At 36.3% G+C, this 22,635-nt stretch overlaps 1 protein-coding gene across 1 annotated transcript in view; it reads left to right on the forward strand.

Annotated features, from left to right (window-relative positions):
* Window positions 1–22,358, forward strand: part of AHR (aryl hydrocarbon receptor) — a 62,119-nt gene extending 39,761 nt beyond the window's left edge. Inside the window, exons 4-11 of the mRNA XM_066554087.1 lie at window positions 2,281–2,370; window positions 4,169–4,292; window positions 8,477–8,607; window positions 9,464–9,666; window positions 11,291–11,400; window positions 13,628–13,769; window positions 14,546–15,824; window positions 19,007–22,358. Coding sequence (XP_066410184.1) covers window positions 2,281–2,370; window positions 4,169–4,292; window positions 8,477–8,607; window positions 9,464–9,666; window positions 11,291–11,400; window positions 13,628–13,769; window positions 14,546–15,824; window positions 19,007–19,162 — 2,235 coding nt within the window. The 3' untranslated portion in view covers window positions 19,163–22,358. The remainder of the gene's footprint in view (window positions 1–2,280; window positions 2,371–4,168; window positions 4,293–8,476; window positions 8,608–9,463; window positions 9,667–11,290; window positions 11,401–13,627; window positions 13,770–14,545; window positions 15,825–19,006) is intronic.
* Window positions 22,359–22,635: the final 277 nt, after the last annotated feature.

Here is a 22,635-nt window from a genome sequence, read left to right on the forward strand (position 1 = left end):
ATTTTATGTATGTGAAAAAATTTATGAGAATGAATATGTAGATAGAGTTTTCTTAGGTTATGTAACAAGTCATGAGTGTGATGAATCTGGGAATTTTCCAGAAGATAGTGGGAAGCAGTAAGTTGTAAATGCTGTCAAAGTCCTTCCCTTCCACTTATGCTCAGAAGTATTTTGCATTACACAGGTGAATAAATGATAACTGATGATGAATGTTTTCCTTTTATTTTCTCCCTACTTTTTTTGGTTTTTCCAAGGTGATATGAATAAACACTCTATTGTTTGTATTTGCTTTTATTTGTTCATCAGTTGTTCTTGCTTGCTTCTTAACAAACAGAAAATTGTCTTTAATTTCCAACATAGAAACAGTCTTACCAATTCAATGTATTGTGGAAGCAGAGATCAAATACATAAATGTGCCTTTCTTAAAAGCAAGCTAAATTTCCTTTAAAATTATTTAAATTATTTAAAATTCTTATTTTAAATGCAAAGTCCATCGCAACCCAAGCAAGTTTATTGTAAAAAAGTGCAAGAAAAATGATGACCTTTAAGAAATTTTTAAAACTTAATTCTCAATAATAATGAACAATTTTGTAACTACCTCTTTAGTTTGGAGCATTGAGAGTATTTTTAGAGGCACAAATATCATCTTCAGTTCTCCAGAATAATGAACTCACTGAGAAATTTCATTATGTGTTTTCAGATAATTACTTTTGGATTGCATCTTGCAAAAACCTCCATCAGAACTCATCTCCCACTTATTGGTCTATCCAGATGTATGCATTTTACAGAATTTTTGGCTTTAGTAATGCATATTGCTATCTCAGTAACAATCCTGTTTTGAGATGAACTGTGTACCAGGGCCAGTGCAAAATATGATTGAATTCCAGGCACAGAAAGTGTAGGTAGCTCTGTATGAAATGGACCAGAATAACCAATTTTAAGATTTGAGACAAAGTTAGATGCTGTGCAGCTTGCAGATGTTTTGTGTCAAGCAGCTGAGGTGAGATGCCCTGCAGAACAGGTCAGCAGAGGACACAAGCACCTGCCACTGCGGCATTCCGCAACCATGGAATTACTGTGAGCTTCATCTAAACCAAGGATTCTGTGTAACCACTCGACATTTCTTGGATTGGCCATGCTATTTAATTTCAGATTATTATTGATTTTTTATCTCATTCTTTATTCATGTAAAATTTACTAAACTTGTAAGGAGTTTTTATAGAGCTAACAATTGTTTGTTAGAGTAGATTAAATAATATCTACACATAAAATTGGAGTGGTTCACAGCATTTAAAGACCAGTCATTTAACAAGATATTTCATTTATATGTTATTACTTTGTTGCAGTAAGATATACGATAGCCTTCACTTACTTTACATTTTCTATGTACAAAAATTCTACATAAATTAAGAGGTTTTTTTAAAAAATGGTTTTGAGTATGCTGGCCAAATTTGCCTTTGAATGCAGCTGAGGAAATTAAGTGGCACAATATACTCAATCCAGCCCCTAGAGACTGCCTTTTGTTAAATCTTGACTGAGATCCATAGAAGTAAATCGGCACCTTTCAGATGAGCTGCCAAGTCACAAATGTACTGTTTGCTATCACAACAATTGCCGTGGACCCTATTGATTGGGAGTTCAGATAAATGCCCTTTGCGTGACTTTGAGTGTGGAGCCGCCTGGTCTGCTGCTCCACCGAGGGGGAAATCTCTTCAAAAACATTGTTTACTTGCAACAGTCTGCTTTTGCAGAGGTTTTCTATTTTAAGTAAACTATAAAATGTTTTCTTGGACTATATAGGGGATCTTGATAGCTTGATTTCCTGTCCACAGTGGCCTGTCTGCACTATGAATAGAATGGATTTTGGGACTGGGTTTGTGACATGGCTCTCGTTTCTGCTGTGGGCGGCTGGGGGTAACCAAGGCTTGAGCCACACAAACATTGTGAACTGTGGTTGATGTTAGATAAACTTATAGCTCTTCATATATGTCCTTTGTCTTCTTCAATCAAGGGTATTGAAAAGTCATCAACACGTATTGTCTTCTCCACTGAATTTTAATATAAAGTTTGGGTTTTTTTAATTAGATCCAGTTTTCTTCATTTTAACACTTATGCTACAGAGAGATGCAATGGGGAATCCTGTTTGTGCTGTCAGATAATGATGTGCTTTTGCATGCTTCACATTTTATTGGGGGACTACAGTATAGGTAGAACTAGAGACACAATAATTATCTGGACTTTTATCTCTGAAGCTGACAGATTGCTGTGTTTCTTCCCCAGGCATTAAATGGATTTGTGTTAGTTGTTACAGCAGATGCTCTGGTGTTTTATGTCTCTTCTACTATCCAAGACTACTTGGGATTCCAACAAGTAAGTTTATTTTTTCTTCTATTTTTTTCAAAAGTTTTGCCTAATTTCAGGGAACATCAGTGTTCATATTTAGGGTCTTAAAATTTTTTTGTAATAAAACTCTCAGTTAGGTACTTTAGCTTGAATTACTTTGAAACCATATTTTCTATCATCTTCCATAGCCAGGATGTCAGGCCAAGCACAACAGGAATATAATTTCCAAAGTTGAGTTAGGCAAGATAGGAAATTTTCACACTTAATTATTCTTTACTGGAACAACTGTTTGAAATTTATACTGTGGTGTTACCCAGTTTATGATGCTGAGTGAGACATAATTCAGTGGGAAGGTAATTATTTTAATAGAAACCTTTCATGAAAAATTATTTCCATATGCCTTGAGATTTATAAACATCAAGTGGCTGATTTTGCTATTTTTGGAATTTGTCCTCTTGCTCATGTGTATTTATTTAATTATTAATTTCAAGACAAGCATTTGTTTTTTACTATTTATGGTGCAGATTGCATATGGCTGAATTCATTGGTCTTGAAACCCAGGTGCCAAAGTACTAAAGACTGAGGCATAGCAGGCAAATTCTGCCTTTGTTAGAAAACTCCTGGAATTACTTTTTGTGAAGATGATAGAATGAAGATGATTGTTATAGTTCTCAAAGTATATCCATGAATACTGCATATTGATAGATTCAGCTGTTGTCTAAAAACAGCAAGAAACCTTGCTTGGTCTGCAATTTCAGGTAACTGATAAAAGATTGGGGAAAGTTTGTGTAAAAGAAAATATTTCAAAAAACCCCATTTTTATTCCTGGGTTTACGTATTACTTCAGTGCTGGGGAATAAAAAAAGAAAAAAGCTTGGAAAATAAATTGGGCGTAACATTCATGAAGTAATGCTAGTAAATCAAGTGCATGATATAGAAATAAAGTCGTAAAGTTAGAAAGATTAATATTTCTGGCAATTTATTCTGGAAAATAGTGATTGTTTTGTGAAATTTGTAATAGCAAAATTTGACCTAGGCTTCTGCTTCTGGCAGTTCATCTCAATTACATTAGATCTATGTTTTATTTAAGTATTTTCTGTTTATATAATGGCTGGGTTTTTGAAACATGCCAAAAACCAGGATCTTAACTCTTGTCAGTCAACTGAGTCTTTTCTTGACTATTTTGGATGGGGATTTTTCCACCTTAAATTCCTTTAAGCACTAATCCTTGCTCTTGAGCCTTTGCCATTTAGATCACATTCCTAACCACACAATTGATATTGGAATAAGGGCTTCATAATTACATGTTTTAGTGTATCCTTAGGAAGTGACAAAGCTTGCAGGCAAGCAAATTCTCTGTTTATAATCTGCTTGGCTTAGTTTTGGTAGTTTGGTTCACAGTCTTTAGCTCCTTTTATATTCCTGTAGCACCTATAGTGGGTCAAGTCAAGTACTGCCTGATAAATACTTTATTTACCAGTATATGAAATTAAATAACTTAAACACAACCTAAGCATAGCATTTCCAGGCCTTTAGGTAGAAGAAGGTAAAGAAATAGTTGACATAATGTAACTTCCTTTTTCTAAGGCAATATTTTTTATTAGTTTCCCATGTTCATAGTCATGTGTGTAATTGAGCTGTTCTCTGTGCTGCTAAAAATCGTTTCATGAAGTTTTGCTGCCTACATGTGATTGTATGTATTTATCCCTGAGCAAAATGGATTTTGCTATATCCATAACAGTGTCGTCGATCAGACAACTTGTACCATATTGTGATATAATTTCCTTATTGTTGTTCTCTCTCACCTTTCTCTTTTTGTTCACAGTCAGATATTATACACCAGAGTGTATTTGAATTGATTCACACAGAAGACAGACCTGAGTTTCAACGACAGCTACATTGGGCGTTAAATCCTGCCCAGTCAGGAGATTCTGGACCAAGTGTACAAGGTGAGAACAGAATTTATTGTTTGCCTGTCAGATTAGTTGTTTGCTTTTTGGGCTTTTTTAATTTGTCTATGTAAAAAAAATAGATAATAATTATTTAGACTAATAAAGGAAGAAATAGCATCTTTCAAATTTATTTGAATTTTATGGGCACATTTAGTCAACAGTGAGAATTACTATTTTTTGCACTTTAAGTATGCACTGTTATTCATAGCATTAAAGTACTAATTATACTTTAAATTGGAAGACTTTAATTTGGCGTATAAGTGACAATGTTTCTTAGACTGATCAGTCCAAGAATATGCTAGTTACAGTGTTACTGTAGGGAATAGTGCATTCATTGCCACATAGAGCAGCACTTCTTTTGGAGATAAAAGGGGAAGAGAAATAAAACATTAAATAGATGAGCCTTTAAGATCAAGAAGTGTGCATGTTAGAGCAGAATTGTCACATGTTACTGGCTGATGCTTGAGTGAGCTGCTATATTGAGAAACAGCTAAGGTGAAACATACTGCATGTGTGTCAGAGCAAAGATGTGTAGGTGCAGGTTATGTGTAATCCAGGAAGCATGTGCCTGCATCACAATGACAACAAAGCCATTGAGGCAACTGCTCCATTTTAATGCTCCCTTTGCACAACAGTTGTTTAAACACGTAGGTAAAACTTCTGTTACTGTGACATGATTATAGGGCATTTATTAATCCATAAAAAGTCCATATATTAAAATAAATCTTTAAGAAATTGAAAAAAAAAGAGCATGGAAATGCTGTGATTTAGTAGAGAAAGATTACTGTGTTTGTAACATACCTCAGTATATTTCAGTTTTTCATTTAGCAGTCAGCGTTGTTACATCATCTCTAGATCAATCTCCTCAGGTCCACTGCACAGCTAGGTAAGAGTAGAGTTCAGTACAGCAAAGAGTACAGTTCTCAGAAACCAAATTTTCATCCTGCTTGCTTCAGAATGAAATTGTGTTCTATGGACCTTAAGCAAGTGCATATGAATTTAGAAAAAGTTATTTGAAAAGAATGACACCAGGTTGGATTGGCCTCAGATTTGACTGAACATTAGGATGTACTGAGCAGGATTACAAACAATTTTTTGTTTTGTATGTAGTGTTTCTAGCTTGCTAAAAGCTGCTAATTGTGCCCCATTCCTGAAAGTATCCAAGGACTGGGTGGATGGCTCTTTGAGCAACCTGGTCTAGAGAAAGGTGTCCCTGTCCTTGGCAGGGGGGTTGGAATTAGGTGATCTCCAAGGTCTCTTCTATCTCAAACCATTCTATGATTCAATGATGACTTTTGAGCCTCAAGTGGCATAAAATGTTTGGATGTTGAGGATTTTAAACTGAATTCAGATTTATAGCAAAGGATAATGCTATGACCATAAGGATCCCCTCCATTTTTGCTAATTTAATCCATTTCTTTTTTAATACATTCAGCTGGCATTATGTAGATATTTATAGATATCTCAGACTTAGACACAGATTCCATCCTGAGTCTGGGAACTGATTCTGCTTCAGTTAGCCTGGGCTAGTTATTTCTCACTCAGTACTCTGGTATGCTGCTAGACCACTGGTTTCCTCAGCTGTTACTGTGCTTCCCAGACATGCCTCCCGGTCCTTGACTTGTTCCCAGAGAAGTTTGCAAAATTCTGATTTTTTCAGTCCCAAATATCTGCTTTGGGGCATTAAGTCTGGATTATCCTTTGAACTTGGTGTGTTGCGCAACCATATGGTCTTGAGTTTAAAGGCAAGCACTTAATGCACTGCATGTTCTGCACGTTGCTCCATGGGATTGATGAGATCTGGTGGGAACTTTGTGAGGGATATGGCTTCTAACCCCTGTAGTGCTAACTGCTAGTTTTGCTCTAGGGATTGTAGATGCTCTGTACGATTCTTTGCCTTCTTACAGTGAGTCACTTCAAGATCCTGGCAGTAAAACCTTCCTGCCTTCTGTCTGCCTGGAAAAGTGCAGCAGTGTTGCTTTCACAAGTGTAGGAGGCTCAGTTTTGAAACCCACTGCCTCCTGTTTTGAGTTCTGTTCCCCTCCTGTTGGGAGCCACTTCTTTCACAACAGCTTTGCTCACTCTTGGGAGCTGTTCATTTTACTATGGAACTTGACAAACTCCACAGCAGCCAGCTGGACTTGCTGAACCTTCAAATTTCATCTCTGTATTTACCCAAAGGATAACACTGAGTTTCTCCTGTGGCGGAAATGCTGAAGGACACACCTAACAGTGCCAAGGATGGCAGCAGAAACCCTGGCACTGCTTATTGGCTACTACATCTGCACCCAGAGTTGGCATTTTTGAAATATTATTTAGAATTTGCATACTGTTTCCTTGATGCTCTTTTTTCATAATCATTGCTTCTTCAGAGAGCTTCCTAGAGAAGGACCATCTCAGAAGTGTTGAAAATTCTCACTGTCAGTTAAGCAATTTATAATAAGAAAACTGCAGCAGTAGCAAGTAAGGAAGTTTGCTTTGTCTGTTGCGAACTGTCCATATGACAAGTGTGGGAATTTCTTATTTTGTAATTTCAAAGTTATATGATAACTGACTTGGACTACAAATACCTGAGTTTGTCTGCCTGTGGGATCTGCTCATAATAGTGACTGGCCAATACAGTTCTTTACATGGCTGTAATTTCAGATTATCCCTTTTCATCACACTACCAACTAGAACAGAAAAAAGTTTCTTTTTCTCCATATCTTGACATTTATTCAGCAAAAATTGACCTTGCATAGCAGTTCTTTTAAGAAAAAAAAAGATATCTCCTGATTTTATTTGAAAAGCTAGATAACTCAGCATACTTGTAGGATTTAGATGGCCTTAGGTTGGAAGGCCTATTGGTAAGATATCAGCAATCTCATTTGGTTCCAATGCAGTCCCTTGAATTCATAGGAGGTTAAATAGAACTGGCTTTTGGTAATGATTTGTTTAACTTTGGGTTTGTTTTGCCAGTATACTGACCTCTGAGCCTATCTGTAAGTTTTTCCAGCTGTTCATGAGACAGAATTATATTCCAGAAAATATAATGTGGTGTGTTATTAAGTGACATGCTCTCCCTGACCTCATCTCCATGTCTGAAAAGTCAATATGGGTTCTTAAAGTCTGTAGTATTATTTTGTCCATACTGGATAATCAGTTCTCTAAGAGTACATGGACTATTTTTTTAAATTAAAGATTATTTTATTATAAAATGTCTTTTTAAGCTGGATTTTTCTCAATTTTCTGCATGTATGAATTCCTAGGGTATGGCTGGTTTTTTATATGTATTGCAAACAAGATTGCTTTGCTAAATTTGCTGTGAGTAGTCATGCTCTGGTATCTCTGTGTGTATAGTCTCATGTAGAACATATGTATTTTATCAGAGGTTTATTGATTTACCTTCTGGTTTTACTTTATATTCCAAATGTTTAAGTTTGTTTTGTAAATAGGACTTAGTAAATGCTTGTCCTGACAAGGTGGAAGGATACCATGTTGTTATCCTAGTTAACAATCATGGTTTTGAGAATTTTGTAAAACAAACAACTGCAAAACACAAGAACTCCAGGTACCCCTGGAGAGGTAGCTATGGTGTTTTGATCAGCAGAGCCCAGAAATATTTTCACTATTTAGTAGGCTCATTTTGCCTTCATTGGAGAAAAATGCTGATTTTTTGTGGTGGTTTCCTAAAGTTGCTGATTTTTATTTATTACTACTGCTTTCACCTGGCTGTCTGGAAAGTAAGTTTCACAGTTTGATACTGAGTTTTTGAATACTTGAAGTTCCTGCAGTTGCTGTGCCTTTTTGGAGATCCTACCATTGTAGAAACACTGGTGTGTTCTCTGCTGAGAACTCTGCTCTTTGCAACTGATCCAGAATCTAGGCTGTTGACAAAATAATGAATGAATTAAAAACCCAAACAAACAAAAGCCCCGATGTAAAAAAAAACAAACCCAAAACCTGAAATTGCATTCAGTTTTCAAATACCATAGCCTGTAAAACATAATCCCATCAGAAGAATTGATGTTTAACCTCAGTGTTACAATAATAATGGGTTGTGAGGATGTTTCCAGTTTACATTGTTCTTGCTCAGGTCATGACCTAATGCTTTGTTTATGAGAAGGAAGATCGTTTGTTATAGATAGCCTTCTCTAGGTGTTCTTCTAAAAATAATCCTTAAAAATAATCCTTTCCTGCAGGAGATAATGGCTTTTCACAGCCAGCAACCTATTATAACCCAGACCAACTTCCTCCCGAGAATTCTTCCTTTATGGAAAGGAATTTCATCTGCAGGTTACGATGCCTCCTGGATAATTCATCTGGATTCCTGGTGAGTATGGAGTTACATAAATACCTCCACATATGCTTAAAAGTTGGAAATCTGCACCTCTTAACAAGAGGTGCGGCAACTTAGTTTATTTGTAAGTCTCCAAAGCTATCTGGTCTGCTTGAGCCACAATGTTTCAGTTAGTGAACTGAATGTCTCCCCCTTAAGATTGTTGTCACAACCACAAGTGCGAGTTCTCTCTCATGGCCAAGTTTCCTCAATGAAATGCAAATAAGCAACTGCTTTTGTAAAATGCTGTGTGATTTGTAGATTAAAATGCATTACAAGAGTATTTTCTTGTAGCAAGTTGAGTATCTTGAGATGCAATAAATTATGATAATTAAGATGACCATAGTTTTTCCTTATTTGGAAAAGTTTTTGCTTGCTCTTTTTAATGCATTTTTTGTTAGTAAATTATTTATATTTTAAAACAAGTAAGGGTTTATCACCCCCTATGTGGTATCTTACAAAATAGATTTCTTTAGAATTGCAAAATTGAATATACAAATTTGCAAGAGAACTAATGATATAATTATATGCATGTATGTTCATTAGAATTTTAGAAGCCCCAGCTGATATGTGATACTATATGTTTTTTGTTTTTTTTTGTTTTTTACAGAATAATCTTCCCATTAATTAATTTTTCAGTATGTTTATTAGTAGATATTGAAGTGACATGGTCAAGGGTATAACAATAGTGTTCTGTACTTGTTAGTAAACTTTTATGTATGCCATCCTATAACACTTGAATCTGATGGATCTTAAAAAAAATGAAAAATACATATTTTACATCATAACAAAAATATCTTGCTTTTAAATATCTCCAGCATGTAACAATTGTTTTTTTCCTCATCCTAAGGCTATGAATTTTCAAGGACGATTGAAGTTTCTCCATGGACAAAACAAGAAAGGGAAGGATGGTGCTGCTTTGTCTCCTCAGCTTGCACTGTTTGCAGTAGCTACTCCCCTGCAGCCACCATCCATCCTTGAGATACGAACCAAAAACTTCATCTTCAGAACTAAACACAAACTGGATTTCACACCCACTGGCTGTGATGCAAAGTAGGTGTAAATTATTCTCTGTAATTGCCTAATAATTTGCCAATGAAATAGGTTTCAGGGATGTATTTGAAACATAAAGCAGGCTACTCTTTTGGTATATAAACTGTTTCAGTGATGGCAGTCCAGAAGCTGTTGAAGTTTTTCTCTCCAGCCCTGCTATCAGGTAAAGAGAAATGGGTTTGCCATAGTCTATTTCCTTGAAATGGCATGCAGCTCTCTGACTCTCAGTTGTTAGAAAAACAAAGCAAAAACCTGCAAAACCAATGCAAAATAGAAAAACTGAAAGACGGCATACTAATGAATTAGGGAAGAAGAAAAGTTTCACATTAAATCTGGTTTGAAATTTGGTTTTAGAACTGATAGAGCAAGTGTTTAATTTCATTCCACATTTCTCCTTCAGTTCAAATACGTGTAAAATACAATGGAAATGTATTTTCCTTCAACAGAATTTAAATACTTTTTTTTATACTATGATTTTACCCACATCCAAACCATTCTTTTCTCTATGTAAAATTTGGAAGCACCTCTGCAGTACCAGATCAAAATAATGTTACTATGCTTCAACACAGCAAGAAACCCATTAGGATGCTTTTTTTATCAAAATAAGAGCCTCTGGTCTCCTTCCTTCTCCTCTCCCTCCTATTTTTGACCGACAATCCTTTCATTTTCAGTGGAGTCTCTCACATGGGTTTCCATGCCTACTTACAGGATAGGATTAAATTACTTGGTGTTTTGTCAACTGAAAGACCAAAATGTTTTATTTCTCTAAGCTGATACAAGTAAAAATCAAAAAAAATTAACATAAGTGTTTATTTTCTCTGTTTGATTTTTTTATTCTCTTGAAAAAAATACTTTTATGTATATTGTTCCTCATCTCTACTTTCCCCCTTTTTTTTACCTTTTGTCTTTGCATCTCCATGTCTTTGTTTCAAATCCTGTTTAAGTCTCTCTTTGACTATGTCTTTTTATCAGGTATCGCACAGTGATCACATGAATTCTGTTAAGTGTCTCATCCCCCCAGCCTCTTAGTAAAGTACTCTAATTTTAGCTGCAGGGTCAAACATGACTCTTGCTAGTGGTCCTCTGAGTCATATCTTGTTTAAATGCAAACACAGGGGTCTCATACCACTCAAAAGCAAAGGGGATGTAGTTCTGAGATACATTAAGCTACTAAAAATTCTAATTTAAGCAAGAGGTTTTAAATGACTGAAGTTAAACCCCTATTTAATTCTGCACACAAGCACCTATAGGTAAATGATAAGAAGCAGGGCTAAGAAAACAGTGTCTTTCTTTGGAAGTAATGGGAGCTGCCTGCTAGGAGTGAATATGTTCAGTTGTATGGAATTGAGAGTCTGGCTGTAGGCATCCAGTCTTTTTTTATGATCTAATGGTTTTGTGAACCCAGTCCTAGTCACTGAAGGCAACCTGGCAGACTAGTTAAAGTTTTATGATTTGTTGACTCTATTTTTTATTGGAGCTGTTCTGCTTCTGTGTACAATTGCTATACCAACAAACTGTAGTTAGCACTTGCATCTGAAATATTCTTGCCATAATTAACTTGCTGACGTTCATTCTGTGAATTGCTTCATCAGCCATGTTGCAATTTTTTGGTTTTATCTTCCAGAGGAAAAATTGTCCTGGGATACACTGAAGCAGAGCTGTGTATGAGAGGAACAGGATACCAGTTTATTCATGCAGCTGACATGCTTTACTGTGCTGAAAATCACATCCGAAGTAAGTTTCGTCCCCTAAAAAAAGGCTGTAACATCAAACATTTCTGGGTTTGATTCTTGGCAGCTTGAGCTGGTTTAAGTAATAATTATGGAAAGAAGTATAGTGTTGAGGAAATAAGCACCAGCTATCTGATGTATAACTATTTAGGGGACTCTGTTTTTTACTTTTGCTGCTAGTTATAACAGAATTATCTTTGGAACTTACAGAATCATCTTCAGAATATTATGTTACTTCTTTTCTACTGACTTCTCTTGAAAAGTTCAAATTTTTTTCTCTTATCCCCTCATAGACAATTGCATAATGCCCCTCAGCAGGTTGTTCTCAGCCTATTTAAACATATTTTCTGCTTCAGGTGTAGTTCAGTCACCGTTGCTTATCAGTGGTTTTCTTTCTTTCAAAAAGAAAAAGAGATGGTTCCAGAGTAGAAGGGGATGAAACTTGAATGGTTTGAAACTTTGTCTTAAAACTGGTTTTGCTACATTTTTTATGCTACGATTAAAATTAAAAAGATAGGTTTTGTAGCAAGGATTTTTTGTTAGATTCTTAGACTTTCCTAATACATTTTATTTAGCTTTTCTGTCTAGAAGTGCAGGGATTTTGAGCAATTGTATTACTTCCACCTCTTGCCTCTGTGAATCACATATTTAAGAATTATCTTTAAAATTCACATTGATCACACAACCTTCACTTAGAACAACAAAACCAGACAAAATAAATTATAGCTCCCCACACAAAAACCAAGATAACTTCATCACAACACAGAACAAAATTGGAAAATTTGCACAAAATTCACCCCATCCCTTCACCACAATTACAACAAAACTTTCCAATTATAATTTTACTCTCTAAGATTGTTCAGTACTTGTTTTGCCTGCTGCCTCTCCTGGTTGCTATCCTTATCTCAACATCCCTCATGGTCCTGGGTTTTGGCACCAAAATGACTCTAGTGGGTTGACCCTGGCTGCATGCCAGGCACCCATCGAAGCCTCTCCATCTCTGCCCTCCACAACTGGACAAGGGAGAGAAAATATAATGAAGGGTTCATGGATTGAGATAAGGAACAGGAGAGATCACTCACCAAATACTGTTACAGGCAGAACAGACTTCATCTAGGCATATTAATTTAATTGATTCCTAACAAAAGAGCAGGATAATGAGAAGTAAAATAAGGCCTTAAAAACTTTCCACCAGGAAACCTTCTCCAGCATGGGCTCCTCTCTCTATGGGTCTGCAAGCCTCTGCCAGGAGCCTCCTCCAGCACTGGCCTCCCATGGGTTCACAGCCTCCTGTAAGGCATCCACCTGCCTTGGCATGGGTCTTCTCCATGGACTGCAGGTGGATGAATCTCTGCATCCCCATGGTTCTGCATGGCAAAGCCTCTGCACCATGGGCTGCAGTGGAGTCTCAGCTCTGAAACCTCCTGCTCTTCCTTCCTCACTGACCTTGGTGTCTGCAGAGCTGTTCCTCTCACATATTCTCAACCCGCTCTTCTCTGGCCACAATTATATCTACACAATAACTTTTTTTTTCTCAAATGTTATCACAGAGGCATTATCACAATTTCTAATTGTCCCGGACTTGCCCAGCAACCTGTCCACCTTGGAGCTGCTAGGGATTTGCTCTGCTGGAAATGGAGGAAGCTTCTAACAGCTTCTTACAGAGGCCACCCCTGTAGCACTCCTGTCATTACCAAAACCTGGCCACAAAAACCCAGTACAGAAATGTACTGTGAAAATTGAGTATGTTTATCAAGCACTGTTAGTAGTAGTGGGAATGAAACATAAGATTTTTAAGTACATTTTTATGCACATTTGACCTGTGCATAAACCAGTCAAAATGTGAAAGGATTGCATTCAGAACTAATGTGTTTTGTAAATGTTAAAGTAATAGCCGCTTTATGAGGGTGAAAGAGACTTGGGCTTTTGTCATTTACGTGTTTTAGTATTTATTAATTTCTGTTATTGAAGAAATAATGGACAAAGCCCCATATAGAAAGTTACCAATCCCTAGCAGATATCTTGCAGTTTTGACTTCTATTTTATGAGTAAATTAGACATCTTGAAGTGATCACTCATCCTGAATCACTGGGAATGCGTTAGTGCCACACCAAATTGGGCGATTGAGGACATGAGATTTGTAAAATTTTTCTACAGATGGGAATTCTTTCATGACATGTATGTTTTCATGATTTGTTTGCTGGACAGTAAACAGTATGCTTACTCTTTAGTGATGAAGACAGGTGAGAGTGGAATGACTGTATTTAGGCTTCTAACCAAAGAAAATCGATGGGCCTGGGTGCAGGCAAATGCACGGCTTGTCTACAAAAATGGAAGACCAGATTACATCATTGCCACGCAAAGACCTCTTACGTAAGTCACCAGTTCATAAAGTAGTATGCTTCCAAACTAAAAAGTAGTTTGAGGCTGTTTATATTCACAAAGGAATTTCTGGTTTTAAATTATTACCCTTTATATTCCAATTTCCCCAAATTCTTTCTTGCTAACAAACCTGTAGAAAATTCTGTTATTTCAGAACTTGTGGCATAGTTCTTTTGCTTAAAACTTCCGACAAATGTATTTCTTAGAAAGAAAAAGGTCAGCAGCAGAAGCATGAAGTTATTCCATGCACCACATTCAATCCCAATGAGCAAAACCTGAGAAATCCAGCTGCGGTTGTGTAGGAGTAACAAATAACAAATTCAGTCCTGAATTTTAGTACTGAACAAAGTTCTGCATAAATGGAACTCAGCCTTGTTAAATAGATTAAATAATTTTTGCTAAGGAGTCTGTAAAATGGAGAAAAACTGATACTTCAAGTTTTGATTTACTTGCTATACCAAGAAAAGCTTAATGCATGGAACAAAGCCCACTTGTTTTCATTTCAGCCCATAATGCACAGAAAATGGTGTATGCTGTCTAGATTTAATTACAAATGTAATATGTAAATGTGGTATTACAGTCATAAGCTCCTTATTTCATAATCTGCCTCTTGGTTTAACTCAGCTAAGTTGAGCTGGAATAGGTAGGAATTCGAAAAATGCCTGCAAATAGAATAGTTCATTTTTTATGTTAATTCCATGGGACAAAAAGATTAGAATAACTGTTTATTACTGCAGTACCATGCTACATATCTGATTTATTTTCAGAGATGAAGAAGGGGCAGAACATCTACGGAAGCGTAACATGAAGTTGCCCTTCATGTTTGCCACGGGTGAGGCTGTGTTATATGAGGTATCTTTCCCTATGTCGAGCCTTATGGACCCCTCTCAACCGAAGAGTAAAAGCACAGTGGGAAAAGGAGCCAAAGCAGCGCTACACGATGACTCTGTGGATCCAAACTCCCTCCTAGGTGTCATGTTAAGGCAAGATGAGTCTGTTTATCTCTGCCCTCCAGCCTCACATAAACTTTCTTTTGAGCGGAATTTCTTTGCAGACAGTAGGGATGAACTGGGTGGTGTTGTTAGCAGTGGCTGGACAGACAATCTCCTACCTGCGGGAAATCACAACATTCTCAAACGGGAGCTGATGGAGTGTTCCCAGGACAGCACTGTTCCACTTCCTGAAGACAGTGCAGCACTCTTTCAGGATAACAAAACCAGTGATTTGTACAGCATCATGAAAAATCTGGGTATTGACTTTGAAGATCTAAAGTGTATTCAGCAGGATGAGGAGTTTTTTAAAACTGAGTTATCTGATGTGGATGATATTGGGGACATCAACATAACTGATGAAATCCTGACTTATGTTCAGGATTCCTTAAATAAATCTGACTTCTTATATTCAGACTGTAACCAGCAGCAGCCCTTGGTCCAGAATGAAGGTTGCATGGTACAGCAAGACTTAGATCCACATCGACTTCATCAGCACCAGAAGCAGCTTGTGGAACAGCAACAACAGCAGCAGCAGCAGCAGCAACAGCAGCTGTGTCAAAAGATGAAACATATGCAAGTCAATGGGATGTTCACAAATTGGAGCTCTGGCATGCCTCTTATCTGCTCACAGCAGCAGCCCCAGCAATACATGTTCCCTGGCATGCATGCCAGTACATCTGAGTTCTCTTACAAGTCAGAAGTTAACACTTCCCCTTATGAGTGTAGGCAAGACTTTGTTCCTTACAAGCAACCCACAGCGATGATGCCACAGCTTTCTAATTTTTCTCAAATGGATTTTTCTGCAGCAGGTTTTGACGGATCGACCTATTCTGCTTCTTCCAACTTTGAGGATTTTCTCAGTTGTTTGCAGCAAGTCCCTGAAAACCTTGAGTGTGGGATAAACTCTGAGTCGGTTATGCTGACTCCTCAAACATGCTATGCAGGCGCTGTTTCCATGTACCCGTGCACGCAGGAGGCACAGCCCAGCTGCGTGGATCAAATGCAGTATGATCCTGTGATGACAGATCAACAGCAACAAACCTTGGGGAACAAGGTATGGTAAACAGCATTGCTGCACTGCTTGCACTTTGAATCGAGTTTATATTGTTTTGGGTGACTGCTGGGGGGCAGAGTTTGTTGTGACTGAATTGCTGAGTTTGACATGGTTGGCTTAGCAGTGTGTGGATGTCTTTGCTTTATTTGTTCATTAGAGTGAAAAGAGTTGTATTTGGTCAAGTTTACATATATGCGTACCTGCAGTCTGATCGCTCTCTTTAGCAGTACTAATCAAGAGTGAATTAACTAGTCTGTGGTACTATACCAGTAATTTTCCTGATAGAAGCAAATATATTAGCAAATTCCAAGTTTTGGAATTTGCTAATAAACCCTTTATAGAGGAATTGAGTTTGCTTATATCATTTCGTTTTCATTAAATATGTTGTAAGGATACAAAAAAAAAAATGGTTTTGAAGTGTGAATATTGTCTAGCTACTCAGATTCCTCAATGATTTTAGGATTAGTGAAAGCATTAGATTATAGTATCATAAAAATGGCCTGAAATATGAACTGTTTCACTCCTATACACAATGTTACTGCAAAACCCAAGTTTTTATATATTGCTATGAGTGAAAGCCAGCTTGTTCCTCAAGCTGCTGTCTAAATTAACTGCAGAAGAAAAGAGTTGGAAAAAGTTATAGTCACAGTAAAATAATCTGGTCCTTTTTCACCCAAGAGAATGCACAATAAAAGTCATAGAAGAGAGGATCCTGGCTGAGCACAGACTGCAGTTGTAAATACTGTTCTTCATTAGTAAAATTAACTTAGAAACAAAATTCAATTGCTAGTTCCTGATTCTGAATAATCTTTGTTGAAGTACTTTCTGTGGTACCCTTTATTTCTGTTAATGCTGCTAGAGTACAGACTCATGATTCTTATTTTTTGTTGTTCTATCTCAATGAGTTAATGTTCTGGAGTACTGATCCTGCAAATGCTTATGCACATGCATAAGCATTTACAGAATTAAAGTATTAAGTGGCATTTAACCTATGCAAGACAAAGGTGAGGAATGCAATTAGAGCATATCCATTTTTAACATGCTTAATACAAGTACGAAACATTCCCCTTTTAAAACTGTTTCACTGCTGAAAAGAATGCAATTGCAGAATTGCAGAAATTTACCTAAATTATAGCACAGTTCAGCATGATGAATGGCTTCTCCCTGAGGTTGAAATTGCATGAAGTGACTTTGAGAAACTGCACTGTGCAAACTTGAGCACGACTTGGCTGTGCCTTGCCTGGCTGTGCTCGGTGTTTAGTCTTTCAGCGCTTCTTAACAGGGCTTCAGAGCAGCTCCAGGGCCATCCAAGTTTGTCTTTATAATAACAAAGCATTACTCTTTACACAAAAGCTGCACTAATGTGATGCATCAGTTTTGAACCGCTGTTACATTTGCAATTCCATTTTTTTATTTTTAATGGCTGGTTTTAATTGCATTTATTTTGCAGATTATTTTGTTGTTACACTTCCTTAATAATTTTTGTTAGGATCCTTTTTTTTATTTTCTTCCCTGCATTTACTTCACATCTATCTATAAAAAGTTTAGTGATTAAGACAGCACCTCTGAAAAAATGATGTCTATTACTTCCTATTTACTAGCATGCTGTGCTGCAATAATAATAGGACTTTTAGTTTGTTGTAAAAAATTATCAAAGGCCACTTTGTGGAAAAATCGTGCTTACTTAAGTTGTTCAGAGGCAAATTCAGCCCCTCTTGTTAGGGTATTCCTGTGCTGCATGGGGCTGACTAGCACTGCATGAGCAGAAGCCCTGTGTGAATAAGCAGGTAGGATACTGGTGTCTGAGCCCACATTCACACAAGCCAAACCAAAGCAGGGTGGTCTTGGTGGCTGGGTTTAGCACACTCACATCCCTGTCAGTGGTTGGAGTCCAGAGAGAGGACAGATGTCACTATACAAGCCGTGATTGGTATCTTTTCAGACTTCTAACTCCCATTGATTTCTCCATGAAAAGACAATGGAATTAGAAAGTCAGAAGGGTCTTTTGTGGTCATGTGCCTTGACTTTCTGCCTATCTTGTAATTGTGGTAGGAGCATAGCCAGTGCAATCTGAAATCACTTTCAGTGATGGAGAACAACAGAAAGGCTTGTGATTATTTGGCTGCTTGTTTAGGATCAGTATTCCTTTATTAAGCAGGAGAAACCTTCCTAGGTATTTGATTCTATGTTGAGAGCATTCTTAAAAAATTTAATGAGTGTGGTCATCTTATTAATGAAGAATATTGAAATAACCTGCTTCTGCCAGAAACAATCATTGCGTGTACTCTTAAAAGTATGTCAGCTTTGATTAAAAACATAATTCACATGGCTATAGCCTTGTTGTTAAAAAGTTAGAAGAATTGTGCACAGTTAGTCAAATTTCAATGCTTGCATAGAAGGAAAAAAGAGCTAATACCCAGCATAATTTGATAGATGAATGGATGAATGAATATATAAGACATGTTCTTAAAGACAAACCTTGAAGGAATGAGTACTTATGATATAAGCTACTCCCAAAGAGATGATGGAAATGTTTAAAATACTTTGTTGTATTTTCTTTGCATGACCGAATGGAGTATTTTGTAGATAAAGTCCACAGCATGACAGGAAGCATTACATTAGGTGATTAAAATAATCCTATGAACAATTATGTTAAGACTGATGAAAGCCATTCATTGCTCTTGCTTGGCACTGTCAATATGAAGACTGTCAAAAAGCCCACCCTGCAACATTTCAGCCAGTGGATTGCACACAGTATGCTTCAGCTTATGGATAGGACTGCATGTGCATTCCTGGAGGAGCTGTTATGTCTGGATCCCACTGCAGGCACGGAAAGATGTAAATAGGTTGCTTTTAAAATGTAACAGCTGGATGTGACAATGAGGAGTTCTCAAACTGTACTTTCTAGAAATAGAAAGTCTACTGCACTTTAGATAATAGAGTTATTTCTTTGCTTAGCCAGAAGTAGGGCTCCCATTGACTCCAACTTGGATAAAGTTCACTGATGATTCAGTTCCTATTTTAATGCAAATGATATTATCATTAATCATCATTAAAAAAACAAAGCTAATCAATATATTTTAAGATTATTTCATCCAGTGTGTCTTTAGGAGGATTTTTAAATACTTATTAATAAATTAGTTTCCTATACTAACCATTTATATTCTCTTTTTTCCTGCCAGTTCCAAAATGGTTTCAATGGAGGAAATGTAAATGAATCATATCCCTCTCAGTTAGATGTGATCAGTAATGCACAGACTGCCACACATCTTCAGCCTCTTCATCATCCAAAAGAACCCAGATCCTTCTCAGATTTGGCATCTAGTGGATTTATGTGATTCAGATCTAGAGCTCCATCTGTGATTTTGTCTGGGCATCAGGTTGCTCTGAGGAAAAGCTTGATATGTCTCTCTTTGAGTGTCAGACTTGAACAGCTAAATTACATTTTGAGAATATGAGGTTGGTTGCACTATATACGGGTGGATATGTAATTCAAGACCTGGCTTCTTAGAATGACAGGCGGAATTAAATCTTCTGATTTAAAGTATGCATGTGCTGTTTTCCATCAGGCTGACTGTGTCCTTGCAGTATGGATTACATACATACTACAGACTATGTCATGCTATACAACATAAGATAAGGCAAATGGTTTTGTTGTTTAGAAAATAATTGGGCACTTTACAAATAGCATTGATGGCACAAGGAAGGTGATTCACATGTGGATTATTTCCAGACTTTATTTTTTAAAAACTATTAAAAAGCTCTAAATTCATGAGAATCAAAAGCACTTAATTTTAATGCATACTAAGCTCTGTAATCACTTATTTTATATTTGAATCCTTTTGTTTTAAGTCTCCATTTCTAGCACTTTAATAGAAGGCTTAATACAAGGATATGATATGCAACTTCAGGTTTTCTATGAAACAGACCCCTTGCATTCCTCCTTTTCATGTCAACCTTAAGTGCCTCACAATTTAGCTACCTTGTTTCTGATGGGAGCTTATTTTAGCAAAACTCACTATAAATGTCATCTCTAGTATGTGAACTTTTAGCTAACATCAACAGTGCTACTGGCTGCATCTTTTTTTCTTTCCCTCTAACAATTATTTGTTTAGAAAGTGACTTAATTCATCTGTGGATTTGTTACACTATTATCAGGAGTTGTTAATGTTCTGAATTTAGTTCAGCTAAAGAATTTGAGTTTATTCTATACTGCTTTTCTGCTTTCTTCAGGTAATACAGGGTATATTAAAAAAGCAGATTTTGCTGAGGGGGAGGAGCAGATCCTCAGGATTAGTTTTAGATTATAAATGCTGAAAAACATGTGCCTTATCTTGTGTTAAAACGCTCATAATGTTCTTTAGAAATAATACAAGGCTGCTCTATGCAAATATTTTCATTAAAATGGATATTGAAAAGGATTGCATTTTCAATGAAAGGGGTAAAGGAATCTCAATAGTGATTGGCATTGACATTATTTTGACTGCAATTTTCAATGTTAATAGTGGGGAAAGTGTCAGTTTGGTTTCAGTTTTATCCCTGGCAAATTGCACTGCAAAGAACAGAGAGGTTATTCTTCTTGTGTATGTTGATCCATTTGGGAAGCTTTGTGCAAACTATGAAACTGAGGAAAGAAAAAAATCATTAGAGAAATTCTCCTTGCAATAGTCTTTATTTTCAGGAAAAAACCCAAAGTAAACATATCCACTAAACATTCTGGGGTTTCGTTTTACTTTTAACTGAGGACTGTAAAATTGCAGACACCAATGTTTGGTGCAAAATAATAATCTACATGAAAAATACAGAAATGTGTATATGTTCAAAATATTTCATACTCTTGTGTGTTGTATAGTTCATATATAATAAAATGTCTTTGTAAAATATTTTAAACAGTTAATTTTAAAGTATTACATCGTTATATGTTAAGAACAATTTTATTACATTTGTTATATATAATGTAAAATGGCAATTTAACCAGTTTGTTTGAAACAGGCAAAAGTAAATTGGCTCCCTCCAGATAGTTGTTAATATTGTTTAATAAAGGACAATCACTTAAAATTGGAATCCTTTCATAGCTGAAACATTCTTTCTTTGAAGAAGAGCATATTTTCTTCCATTCTATGTGATATGAAACATGATGCCAAACTTCTATCTCAGTTACAACTTTTCGGATCAATAAATTCAGCAGTTCTTTTAAGTGAAATTAGCATATATAAAAGGGACATTAAGGAAGCAGTTACTATTCAGGAAAAGCCCATAAAGATATTGTGGGTTTTATTATAAGGCCACTTTTTTCCCCCATGTTTCAGATTTTGTTTTCTGCGCAAGACAATAGTAACAAATTCACTTTCTATAATTTGAATTAATCCTTGATTCTGTCTTTTTTTAGTTGAAGGTGGTGTTTTAAGCCAACATCTGAAATGTCTTCCATATCTAGCTAGTGTGTCATGTTTGCATTTGAACTTGAAAATTGGAAAAATGCTGTAAAACCAGGTTGAAAGGGATAATATATGTGTTCCATCTTACAAACCATTATATATCCTGTTTATGAATTTAGTTAAACCAAATATATGTTGTCCTATCACTAAGTGCCAAGGATGCAGTACTACAAGAGTGCTGCCCTACTTAATGTAAACAAGTTAGTTGTTTATATGCATATCAGCGTATTTTGTGCATTATCTTACGCGTACAACGTTGACTGTATTAGTGCACTCTTGATCTGCACCAAACTGTACCTACAGTGCACAGGTGTTTCTGAATTGGATCTCTATTAGCCCTTCAGGTCTGTTATAAGTAAGATTATAACCCAGTGTTAGTCAGTATTACTGTCCATTTTTGTACAAGTTTTACTACCTTGTTTTCCTTTCCAGTTCTCCTCTCTCCTTGGCTATGCCTGCACATACCATGCAATACACCTCTTGCGTTAAGGTATGGTTCTGTAGCGCTCTTGCTCATCTCCACTGAAGTTTGTAAGACATAATACATGGTAATAAAATATTCACTTGAATGTAGCTGAAATGTATGTTCTTTTACTACAAAAATATTTGATTTCAGCAGTATACAAAAAATACCTTATTGTATGGTTACTAATATCTTTTGAGAGCTTGTCATCTAAAATAGTTTACAAAACTTGTTCTTTACGTCACTGTGGACTTTGCACTTCTCTGAATATTAGATGCAAATACAATGTATATAATTTAGAGTGGTGAACAAATGTGTATTTGTCCATGGAATTAGTATTTTATACTTGCATGAAAATGAGTTTATAAATAAAGTTTGTAAATAGCAAGCCACAATTAGTAGTTGGAAGGCTCTTATATTCATTGCTTACTCACAGTAAATTAACAGTTGAACAGTGCTGAGGCAGGAACAGATTTCTGCATTGATGCTGCTGAAAAGAAGCATGTTCTTTTTTGTGATCTGGAGCTGGCAATTGGTACATTACACTGGTATTTACTGTTTATTGCTAGTTCAAAATGACATTAAATTAAAAAAACAATTTGTTTATTTCTAATAATATTTGCTAATATTACTGTTTCCTGTGTGCTCTTTTGGCTTTGCGTGATAATCTTTTAAATTGTTTGTAATGCTAAATCAAATGTTGCACTGTAATTCCCTATGCAGTTTACCAAATTTACAACAGTTTTTCAGTTTAGTGACATGATGGGCAATAATTTAATTGGCTGGAACTACACCATTGTCTTGTAAAGTGTATTAAGACAAATGTCTTATCCGGAATCAATACGAGGCTATGAACTCTGTATGTCAGTACTATTGTTTACTTTTCTTGCACTGCACAAAGAGACATGCT

The sequence above is a fragment of the Molothrus aeneus genome, chromosome 1 (assembly GCF_037042795.1).
Source record: "Molothrus aeneus isolate 106 chromosome 1, BPBGC_Maene_1.0, whole genome shotgun sequence".
NCBI lineage: Eukaryota > Metazoa > Chordata > Aves > Passeriformes > Icteridae > Molothrus > Molothrus aeneus.